We start from the raw sequence: 12,552 nt of genomic DNA, 5'->3' as shown, positions 1-12,552 counted from the left end.
TAAGAACATAAGAACGGCCATACTGGGTCAGACCAAAGGTCCATCTAGCACAATATCTTGTCTTCTGACAGTGGCCAATGCCAGGTGCCCCAGAGGGAATGAACAGAACAGGTCATCAAGTGATCCACCCTCTATTTATAAATTGATTATAGACTAGGGAAGAGTTTGTATTGAGATATTGCATCCTTGCCAGCTGCAGGCCTTCAGTCATCATGCATCAGGCCCTAAAAACATCATGAGATAAAAAAAAAGTCATGGTTTGTAAGCCAAATAATACACGTAGGGTTCTTTTTTGCCTTCTAGTTTCCGAGCCTTTCGGCTGCATTCATGTCCCCTTTTCCAGCTTTTCTCTGCCACCCTGGGGACCAGAAACTTTCTGTTTTTTTTAAATGGAAGAGGAGATTCTTCTGATATTATTATTGTTTGTATTAGCATAATCATGGACAAAGACCCTGTGCGCTAGGTGCTGTACAAACCTAGAAGAACAAGGACAGTCCCTGCCCTAAAGAGATTACAAGCTAAGTAGCTGTGAATCTTGATTTCAGGAGCTGGGGCTTTAAAAAAAAAAACCCACCAAATATTGCAAGACTTGTGATAAAATGCCACGCGCTGGCAAACTGACATTGCGCTAACCTCACTGCACCGCTGCCAGTTCAGACTCACACCCTAAGAATTTGGCTGGAGTAGGATTTAAAGATGTGATGTGAGCACATTGTAACACTCTTGAAAAGCCTAGCATAGGGGAGGTACACTGTGTCAGATCCTAAACTGGTGTAAACCAACCTAGCTCCAGCAATGGAACCATGATTATTTACACCAGTTGAAGATTGGCCCCAGGGCTATTAATACATGCTAAACTGGTCAAATCAAACTCAAACCCTGGGTGTGAGCGTGGAGGGAGTGACTCAACCCGTTTAGTGCATTTTAAAGGCAGTGTCCTTTGTCTACGTTAGACTTTTCAAACATGTTAGTTACCAGGTGTTAGCCAACATGTGCTAACATCACACTTAAAATCATAACTCTATATAAGGTCTGAGTTTCTTTTCAAAAGTCAACCTGCTTTTTTAAAAACATTGTAAATATTTTTCACTCTTTGCCCAAGACCTTTTATGGCAGATTTCTGACCAAAGCTGTTTTGTACTATTCAAGTCAAAGCACTAGGAATTTTTTCTTTGATTGTTTTTGAGTGGACTGACCCTAAACAACAACTGGGCTACTGGAAGCTAGTAAGTTCAAATATGCAGAACTGCTTTTCAGCAGAGTTTAACTGGAGGCGTGCTTCTTCTTTCTGAACCTATCATGTTTATGGACAGATTCTTTAATTTGAGTTTGAGTTTCTTTCTTAGAAAAATCTCATGTTTAATTAACAGTTTCAGATAAAAGGAATTCAAGAAGAAAATTAAAAATGCATGAAGCTTCTGGAGTCATCCAATTACTGGGATGGCCACATAACTATGGCAGCCTGAATTTTACAAAGCAAGTGGAAACAGAAATTCAAAGGTTTGCCACAATGAAATGCCATTCTATTTAGAAATCTGCTATTTTAGAAATGTACATATGCATTTCTTCTTCTTGAACTGTCTCAGAATAAGGTAAAGATCAAACAGACTGCCTGCCCTGCAAAGCGTACGCACACCCGTTGAGAATGCTTTTTAAGCACAATTTGCTCTTTACTCTTTTAATGTTAAAATATGTAAAATCATCAGAAAAAAATGTTTTTTGCATTCAGGACTGCAACAAGAATTTGCAAAAGCAAGTTCTAGGTAATATAGTCCCAGAAACATGCTGTATGGATTGTAACTTTCCTGAATAAGAGAGGCTTGATTCAGTCACTAGGATACTGTTTTCTTGGCAAATACAGAACAAGGATCAAATCCTCCCCCTCCCCCAGTGATGGGCAGATCGGACCCAGCTCTCCATCTTTGATGGAAATTGCACCATCTCCCAACTCTCTCTCTCTGGTTGAGGTCAGCTTTTGGAAGAAACCAAGGAGAGGTAGGCCATTACAACCCCCATCCACTAACCACAGGGTCCCATTCTCCACCATTGGGTGATTTTACTGCTGTATTGAACATGTTTCTTACCGAGATCATACGTTCCCTCCTACCTCACCACGCTGCCCCCAGTCTTCAAACTAATCTTTATCTCCACCCTTCCCTCCCCCTCCTCTTGCCCGTCCCTGTCCCAGCGCACCACTCTACCCTTCCGCTCCACCCTCTCTCTTTCCTACCTATTCATCCTCTGCCAACTCCTTTCCTTTCCTCTCCCCTCCCCTCCATCTGACCTCTCCAGCAATCTCTTCTTGCCTTTTTTTAAAAAGTAGCTTATAAACAGGTTTTAAAAATCCATGACCGGGACAGAATCCGCTACATTTTGTAATTAGTGTGAGTTATCTCACATTCGTTTTTATTTTACCGTGCCCATTGTCCTCCCACCCTCCTAATGTGTGTCAAACTCTCTTGTGAATATTCTTTTTAACAAGGGGATCATATCTTACTCTATGTATTTGCACAGTGCCTTGCATTGTGGGCCAGCAGGGAAGTCATAGATGTGGGCTGGGAGAGATGCTGACGGCGAACTGGCTCTGACCCACAGTCAGAGGAAGAGATGTGACAGAACACAGACTGATCCAACTCCCAACCCCCACAAAAAATGTTACCTCAAAAACAAGTCCAAAACATCCGGAATAATAATAGGGACTAGAACTGAGTCTGATGATAATAGCACACAGATAGTTAAAGAGATACCATCACCTTCCTTCCATCCGTGGGGAACAGCCAACCACTGACACACACATTCTCATCAGCTGATTTTTGTTTAAAAAGTATGGACAACTTTAAAGAGATCTGTCTGAATTCAAAATATTTCTTAAAATGTATTTAATAAAAACACATGTATGCAAGCAAAGAGAGACATGGAACATTATTTGTTCAACATTTATATGGCCAAACAAACAAGATATTAGATACATTGCAGAAATACGGACCCAAACACACAGAATAAAACTGCAGTTTCTGCAAGAGAATACAGCTTACATTTTCCCGCCTAAGCACGTGTTAAATACGTTAGTCATAGAAGTCATCAAATTCATCGGCATATGTATCATGGGTTTGTGGACGCAAAGCGGCTTCAATTTCTGAGTTGCTGTCATCAGACTCACCCCAGAAAGCTAGGAGAAAAAAATTAAAGCAAATAATAAATCAAAATGTTTTTATGCAACCATGTATTCACACACACTATAGAAAGCTTTCACGCAGCAGATCAGAATTAGGACAGACAACAGCTTTTCAGAAATGCTATGTAACTCATAAGAACGTAAGAGCTGTCATCCTGGATCAGACTATAGTCCATCTTGCCCAGTATCCGGTCTGTGACATTGGCCTGTACCAGCGCATGAGGGAGAGTGCACAGAACAGGGCAATTTTGGAGTGATCCACTCCCAGCTTCTAGGTCTAGGTCTAGGTCTCACCCCCCGAGCAGGGGATGCCACTGATGGACTTATCTTCCATGAACTTATCTAGTTCTCGTTTGAACTCGGTTATTGCCATGGGATGTTGTGATGCCAAAAGTATAGGTTCCACAGTCAGTTGCATGTTGTGTGACCAAGTCCTTCCTCTTGTTTGTATTAAACCTGCTGCCTATTAATTTCATTGGCTGACCCCTGGTTTTTGTATTGTGTGAAAGAGTAAATAACACTTTCCTATTCACTTTCTCCACACCATTCATGATTTTATCTTGACCTCTATCGTATTTCCCCCCCCCCCCTTAGCTGTCTCTTTTTTAAGTTGACCAGCCCTAATCATTTTAGTTTCTCCTCATATGGAAGCTGTTTCAGAACCTTGATCATCTTTGTTGTTCTTCTCAGAACCTTTTCTAGTTCCACTGTATCCTTTCTGAGATGGGGCAACCAGAACTGCAAGCAGTATTCAAGATGTGGGCGTACCATGGATTTTATATAGTGTCATTCAGATATTTTCTGTTGTACTTTTTATCCCTTTCCTAACAGTTCCTAACATACCATTAGACTCTTTGACCACTGCTGGGTATAGAGCGGAAATTTTCAGAGAACTATCCATGGTGACTCCAAGATCTCCTTCTTGGGTGGTAACTGCTAATTTAGAACCCATCACTGTATTAGGCTCATTATATAGGTACAGTTGGTATTATACTCTTAGGTATGAATTTCCAACACACTGTGTAGCTTACAAGGCTTGTTATTTGTTAATTGGATTGTTGTGCACAAATACTGCACGCTGATTTAGAAAGTCCCACTTCATTGTTGCGCAAGGTAGTTTGATAAAATATTTCCACTCAAAGCAATTTACTTGACATCTGCAGTCTGACTGAATAGGAGCTTTGTCTGTTACACTCCACTTTCTCTATCTACTCGACCCTGAAGTGAAGTCACCATCACACTGACATCACAGAGCTGGCATGGAAATGGCAGTGATGTCACAAATAAAGTACCACCATTTTCCTGCAGGATCAAATAGAAATATACCAGAGAAACAATTTAAACACAGATGATTTTGGGAATTAGCAAGTGTAGCAAGAAATTTACATAAAATAATAGCGAGAGGAGCATTTTAATTCTGAAGTGAATTCACTCATTTCAGTGCTAAAGAGAAAAACGTGAGCATTACTGCAAGTTTAAAAATGTGGGGGGAAAAATACAGGAAAAGGGGAAATGCTGGAGAAATGCTGACAAAGATTTGGTTCAAGCTGGGGACTTGTCAACTCTTTGTTTAATAATTTTAACTCATTATCTTTCATTCTAACGAATGCCATGTAATAACCTTTCCCCCCTAACATTTGTCTGTGCCGGCATGTTATAGGAGGGTTGCTCATGAATGCAGGTCTGGCTGCTGCTGTGAATATTTTTAATAGGAAAAGAGCATGGAAGCATTTTGTTTTTAAAACGATAAACAGGAAAGCGACATGGACTTTACAAAAAGCTAGGAGGAGAAGATGGGACAAATTCTGGCCCTACTGACTTTGGCAAATGTCTTAATATAGCGTTAAAAGCTCCTGTCTACTTCTGCAAGCATAGGAGACAGCTTACAGCAGGAGAAACCAGCTGGGGGAGGAGAAACATGGACATGAGGCTGCTACCTCCATGGCACATTCCTCCTCCTCTTCCCAGTTGCACAGAAGCCCCTCTGCAGGAGCCCCATGGGGGTTCATCCATGCTCCACCAGGTTCTTCCCCTTCCAGCCTTGTGTGTAAAGTGGCACAAGTTAGCACAGCCAGTGTGTGCAGTAACATTTCAGCTTGACCCTCTCTCTTGTGCAATCCTCCACTCCAGATGGGCTTCTGGTGGCGGCTGCTTGATCTCAGCAGCCATATTGCCCGGGGCAACGGGAGCAGGGAAAAGGAAAATGGCCTCCACATACTTTTACTTTAACTCATTCATTCTATTAAAAAGGCCTCAGAGCTCTTAGTGCTTTGGGCAATAATCAAAAATACAAACCACCTACTGCCCACAATTCCTGCAGGCTATTCCCTTCCTCATAGACCCCTGACTCCAGCGGCTTAGGGGTCTGACGCTTCACCTCTTCAACTGTGGGTGCCACAATGGGGGCAAATCACCCAGCTTCCCTAGCCTAAACTCCACAAACTGGCACTCGCGGCCTTTCCGCTCCATTGCGGGGGAGTCACCAGCCTAGCACGGTGATGGGAGTCTTCAGCACTCTTCAAATCAGGATTCGTCAACAGCATCCCCATCACAGCACAGATGGCCCATTCCAAAATATGTTCTCTGTGGTTAGGGACTAGAGGGCCAGTAAAGGTGGACTCCAGATGCAAAACACTCAGGTCCCGAAACTCCTTTCATTTACAGCAGGGCAAATTGGGGTAACTCAACCGAAGGCAGTGGAATTATGTTGGTGCACAACTGACATTAGAGGAGAATAAGGCATTCATTGTGCAACGCGTCTATAAAAAGGAAGCTCACTTGCACATGCAAAGATGCACCATTGCGCACATACATTTGTGCACACAGCTACGGAAATAGCTCAATACATTGCTGGCAATTCTACATCGGATTTACGTGTTCAGTTGTGAGCTGGCACATGGAAACGGATTGTTTTATTTTGTTGCTGAAATGCAACCCTCGAGAGCAGTACAAAGTCTGGGATCTTCCTGATCCTCAATCTGGTTCCAGGGCAGGGACTTGGGCATGTTCAGTGGAGTCTTAGACTGCATCCAAAACAGCCCTGCTGCCAGAAGCTGGGAGCAGTCCAGGTCTGTTCAGGGTAAAAGATCTGTGATTGACGTACACCCCGATACAGGAGGTTTAATACTCCTTTAAAATTTGTTAGCATTAACTTTTTGTTAGCATTAACTTTTATAACTCAGGACATTCTTGTTATCCATATAAATGTCCAATCCTTACTGAATCTTGCCAAGTTTTTGGCCTCAGCCACATCCTGTGGCAAAGAGTTTCACAGCTTAATTATGCATTATATTAGAAATTATTTCTTTTTACTGGTTTTGAAGTTGCCACCTTTCAATTTCATTGAATCTCCTCTGGTTGCATTGGAAGAAGTGGTTTTTTACCCACAAAAGCTTATGCCCAAATAAATCTGTTAGTCTTTAAGGTGCCACCAGACTCCTCCTCGTTTTTTTGGATACAGACTAACACAGCTACCCCCTGATACTCTGGTTCCTATGTTATGAGACAGGGTAGACAGAAGCTCCTGATCCACCTTCTCAATATTATTGATCAATTTATATAGTTTTATCATGTCCCCCCTTATCCATGGTGCAGATTCATTACTTTGGCTTGCATATACAATATACATTACACTGAGAAAGACGTTTCTAAATAGCATAATATTTGTTTCTCACCTTTGGATTTTATAGTGGTTATTCTCCTTTTGCTTGTGTTCCTGCAAAACAAAGTGATATTTACATATTCAGAAGATGGTAAAACAGCATTAAAAGTTTAGGAATCAAGTCAAATCTTCTATCCAAGTTAAGATAGTAAATTTTTTAAGTTCTATAACTGCATCTCTATTTTTTTGGATTAAAAAAACAAAAATAAAGGTTTCAAGGCATTTTAGAACACAGGATGGTAAAGTTTCATGCACAGCAATGACATTCAGGGCTAGATCATCAACTGGAGTAAACCAGAATAGCTCCATTGAAATCAACACTGATTTACCCAGCTGAGGATTTGGCCCTGAATGTCCTTGCTGTGCACGGAACCTTTACACTTTTAAAAATACATGACGGTAAAGAAAAAAAACAATCAAACAAAAACAATCCCCACCAAATTTCCTTATTTCCAAAACTGTTCTTAGAACTTAGCTACTGGGTTCCCATAGCATCACCCATGTCCCTATGTAAATGAGCAGCCTTTCAGCCGCCTTTGATCTACCTTGATGCATATGCAGTTGCAATTCTGTTCTGTTAAATGACTGATCTTGTGTCTAGAGCATCACAAACCCTTTTCACTTTCTCAAACAAGCTGGAATCATTTTGATCTTTTGTGTGCAGCATGTGTATTGTGTTGGTGCTGTGAAATAATCATGTAGGGGGCAATGATGTAAGAGAATTAACGGTTATATTAACAATCCTGTGATAAACACTAAAAAATAGCTTTTCAGTTGGTTTTCATAAGGAAGGTTGAATAGGAGATATTTGTGATATGGCTGTTCAAACTGTTGAAATATAAACAGATGTCAATTTGAAACCCTCGCGACAGTTAAAACAGGACTTATTCTTATATCAATTAAGTTGAGATTTTATACACCTGTTGTATTCCATTAAAAAAGAGAGAGAGAGAGAGAGAAATCCTAAAAAGAATGATTTAAAGCCAAGGGTTTAAAAGAAATATTCTAATAACTATCACAGGAAAGTCAGTGAAAGATCCTAAATGTCAAAACATTTGTACAAATAATCTCTGAATATTCCTTTACATTTTTTTTTTTAACTATTTTACACATTTCTCTGTTTAATTACAGAGGCTGACACTGCAAATTCTCACTCAAGCAAATAATCCCACTAGTGAGTAAGGGCTCAAGGACATGGGCTACATTTACTACAATCTACTAACGAACAACTGAAAAGATAAACTTAACTGACAAGCAAGAGAGCAGTTTAATTACACTCCAGCGATAACGTGTTTTACCCTTTTAAGTAAAAGAAATATGTTGTGTTGTGTAATAGGTTATTTTATATTTCTGTTGAACATGGGCAAAAATCCTAAGTCTACAATACGCTAACTGTCCTCACTAAAAATGTCTCAGTTAAAGTTCAACCAAAATATTAAACTGAAGAGTTTACATTCATATATATGTTGTATATTACAAATGTTAAAAACCTGTTTCATTACCAAACAGTCAATACATCTTGTTGAAGCAAATTATTTTAATTTATTAATCTTACAGTATAAATCTTACCATTTTACACCATTCAAACGAAATCCATTAGAGACCCTTAGTCATGAATTTAAAAAACTCTTGCACACACAAAGCAAACAGTACCACATTTTGCCCTCAAGGTGAGGTTCATTAGACATTCAACTTTACAACCTCAGCTCCAGTTCAACAAAGCACTTACGCTGATGGCCATCCCCATTCCTCTGGCAATGAACTTAAAAGATGTGCCTAACTTTAAGCACATGCTCAAGTCCCTTTTACTTTAAGTGGTCTGCACACATTGCTGAAAAGGGGCTGAATCTGGGGCTGAGGGCTCAGTCCTGCAAGGTGCTGAGCACCCTCAACTCAACATTTAGTTTAGGAGTTGACAGTCCGCGGCATATCTCAAGGAGGCACTCGACACCTTACAGATTCAGGCTCCAGAAATGGATTTCAGGAGATGCTGTTCTGGTTGCAGCATCGTTTTTTCCCTGGGATAGAATCAGTTGCCAGCTGTTGTTGAGTGAAGTGGCTCCTGTGACCGACTGTGCGAGAACCATTTAATCTTTCATGTATTTCAGCAAAGCAAAATCATCAGTTGATAGCTGCTGTTTACAGTCAGTCTGCTTCTTCATCTTCCATTACCAATAAGTGAGGGTTGATTATTATTCCACCAGGGTAGGGAGTTCAGGATACCTCTGTGCCTGGCTTCTTTTGTCTGGCCCAGCCCCAAATACATACAAGACAGAACCGATCACCTGGACCCACATCCTTGAGTATGCCGGAGGATCACACTGCACAGCTCAGTTGTGTGGATGGAAAATTGGCCTTTACTTTCCCCAAATTTTGGGCTAGCTGGGTTTCAGTGGTCCCCTTCCAGAACTTAAAGCAGCATGAAACCAGCACTATGTTATGCTTTCTGTCAACGGCCTCAAGGGGACGATATGGTAGCCAGGGATGATCAGGGCTATAGGGAAGCCACGATCACAGGATCTTGGCCCCCTTCTATGGTAGCAGAAGAGAGAGGAGTAGTGTCTGAGTCACTCACGTGGCTCTAAACACCAAAGGATCTCTCCCCACTGGGATGATTCTCCCATGGCTGATTGCACTGACTTTAGGACCAGAAACCACCAGCAACATGGCACAGAGCAGCAGCAGCATATCAGGATCTTGGCCTTGATGTGGTAGAACAGAGGATGGACAGCAAGGGACATGGCTACTGAAATAGGCATCAGAAGAGCGTTGGTAGAATTCTGGGACAAATCTGGAAAGTCTTTTACGAAAACACTGGCATGTACAAAAGGCTGGGGTATCATTAGGAAATGGGAGACCAGAGGAATGGACAGTGGAGAACGACCAACTGTTCTGAATTCAGAGTTGCAAAAAGAAAACCTGTGGTAAGTCTAATTTCCTAAGCAGCCTCCTGAAATTAAATGTTGGCCGGTGCAGAGAAAAGATACAAGAGCTCTCTGTATTCCAGAAGGTTTATATTCGGAATCAGCAAATACAATTATGACAGTCGTCATCCAAACCTGCTTGGGAAGAATTGCAATAAGGGTCTATAAAGGAGATAAGTTGAGGCAAATTTATAGACTCTCATATCTCTCTACATGCTTCAATTTCTCTAAAATGCATCCCAGCATGGAACCAGTGATGTCAAGGTTCTATCAAAAAGCAGTTTAACTTCCAAATGCAAATCCAAATGCATCTATTTTTCTCTAGACCAAATCTCCCATTTTGATGCCTATTTAATCTGTTAAGACAAGGGTCTATATGGAAGATGCTCTGGAAACAAAAAGGAAGTTTGAAGTTCCTAAAGAAGAATATTTTTCCCCATAAAGAAAATTTCGATAGAGGTGGTCTAGATTCCCTTTGGTACATTCTACCAGAGCGAATCAAGTCAAAGAAGTTTTAGTGAAAAACAGAAAACTTTCTTTTATTTCTGTGCTGGATACATCTCTGGCAGAGAACTTGTTGAACCCTTATACCATATGTTAAGTGAAAACAAAAATATGTTCCATCAGAAAAAACAAACAAAACTGAAAAGGACCTAGTTATAACAACATTGATATTCCATAAAAATATGCCTGGAAATAGATTAGCTAATCTTGTAAAATAGCTTGAAGCCTGTGTGAATCTATCTTGCAAAAACACTGTTGAGACACAATATCGTGCGGTAGACAAATAGAATTATTTCTTTTTCACAAGACAGTTCTTAGTAACCCTCAGAGTGTGAGATAGCAGGTATAGAATTTCTTCCCAACAATGACTTGAGATGAAGTCGTGGTCCTTCTCCAAAATTACTCATTTTTCAAAAATGTCTAAAAAAGCTTATCATTGATAAAATGTAAGCCTGACTACTTAATTCCAGTCTCCATGCGGTGACAAAATATCTCCATTCCTGGGCGGTCATTTTTTTTTTTTCCTGTGAATTAGAATAAAAACTAGCTTCAACCTGAGCTATTATTTCCTCCTGAAAAATAACTCGTTCAAGATAGGTGCAGCTGATGAAGATATTTTTCTGTACTTTTAATAAGTATGAAAAAGAACAGTTGGTTTACTTCTAATGGATCATTTCTGAAGAAAAACCAGACAAACGTACTTCAGGAAGATAAATGGAAACTTAAACAGAGAATTATGACATGAATCTTGCTTCTATAAACTAGATCCAATAGTAATTTAATTAATAATAGAACTCAGGACTACATTAAAACTAAGGCTTCCAAGTGCAATCACATTTGAATTATGATATAAAGATCTAAGATGAGACAACATATGTTTAAGACCAGACTCTCTAGTCATCAAGCTGGCAGTGGATTGCAGAACATTTTACCTTCACTCACTACACCTGGAAGAACTGATGCACAAAGGGTGAAATTCACCCAGGTGCAGTGATTCCATACAAGGCCTGCCGGACCATTTAAACCCCATGGTGGAGCTGTGTAAGGGGAGCATGTGATGTGGATGCAGAGAAGGCCTCCATGTTCCATGTATAGTAAAGGGAATCTCTCTGCCAGTCCACAACGGGCCTGAATCATAGGGGAAGAGGGGGTGTAGGGATCATGAGCCATCAGATCTGCATTAGGGCATATCTTAAATCCTCGACACAAAAGACTCAGCGGGGCAGTGGTGGCTATTGCACACCATAGGCTGGAACAGTGGCTGCTGAAGAGTTGTGAGTTTAGGGTGTGTGGGAATTTTTTCCTTTCTACTACCACTTAGTTCCATGCACAATGCTCATGTAAGTCTAGCTATGTGCTGGGAGGGATGAATATTCACCCAGCGCATCCTGTTTCCTTTGCTAACAGCAAAATCACAAAATATAAAATTGAGAATGAAAAAAGTCCCAGCAACTGTATAGAACTGATATCTACTTGCTTTTTATAGAAGTTTCATAAAAGGTCCTGACTAGTCAACATAAGAAGCTAATGATACATACAGTTAAGATTTAGAAATAATGCATTACAGTAAGTTTTGCATGTGTCATGCTTACACTACAATGTCAGAAATACAGGCCTGAAATCAATTATTTATAAAATGTTTACTTCTTTGCAAAGAGCTCGAAAGATTAAAAGCATTATAAAATTATGTTACAATAAATCACTAATCAAAGATCTTAGTTAGGCATTCATTCTCTTATGTATCTCTGTGAATAAGTGTAAATATGATAAATTATTTAGAATAAATATACTCAAGACTGGTTACTTTCAAGGTTTTGGATCATTATTTAAGTCCATGTAAACTTTCTAGAAAATATATACACTTAACCTCATACCTGAACTCTGTAGCATCTCCTTAGAACTTCAGACAAAAATAATTTTCTTACAAATCAATTAAAAAATTGACAAGAACTTAAGAAAACAGGAATTAAGGGCCTCAAAATAGTACACATTAACAACTTGAAAAAGCAGATGAAATTTGGAAGCTGTTTTAATTTAGCAAAGTCTGAGTGCCCCCTGATGGTCAAACTGACTACCTACAATACAATATGCTGTGGCATTTAAGATTGCATGTTAGTTACTCCCTCATTATTAAATACTTCTTTATAAAATAATTAAGAGGATGAATTGCAATTGGCAGATTATTCACTAAGAATAAACACAAAATTAATAAAAATGCATCTTTGGCTTAAGAAATAGTTTGTACAGAATATAACAGACTACTTCTAGAATACAATTTAATCACAATT

The 12,552-nt window shown here is 39.8% G+C and overlaps 1 protein-coding gene across 3 annotated transcripts in view; it reads right to left on the bottom strand.

The window, feature by feature from the left end:
- Window positions 1-2,895: 2,895 nt before the first annotated feature.
- Window positions 2,896-12,552, bottom strand: part of KIZ (kizuna centrosomal protein) — a 99,764-nt gene continuing 90,107 nt past the window's right edge. For all 3 annotated transcript variants that reach the window (XM_084623835.1, XM_084623837.1, XM_084623836.1), the window contains 2 exons: window positions 6,850-6,890; window positions 2,896-3,169 (listed from right to left, as the gene is read on the bottom strand). In XM_084623835.1, coding sequence (XP_084479961.1) covers window positions 3,066-3,169; window positions 6,850-6,890 — 145 coding nt within the window. In that variant the 3' untranslated portion in view covers window positions 2,896-3,065. The remainder of the gene's footprint in view (window positions 3,170-6,849; window positions 6,891-12,552) is intronic.

The sequence above is a fragment of the Lepidochelys olivacea genome, assembly GCF_965140295.1.
Source record: "Lepidochelys olivacea isolate rLepOli2 genome assembly, chromosome: 3".
Classification (NCBI taxonomy): Eukaryota; Metazoa; Chordata; order Testudines; family Cheloniidae; genus Lepidochelys; species Lepidochelys olivacea.
Note: the sequence above shows the minus strand (reverse complement) of the source record. Positions and strands in the feature narration are given on the sequence as shown.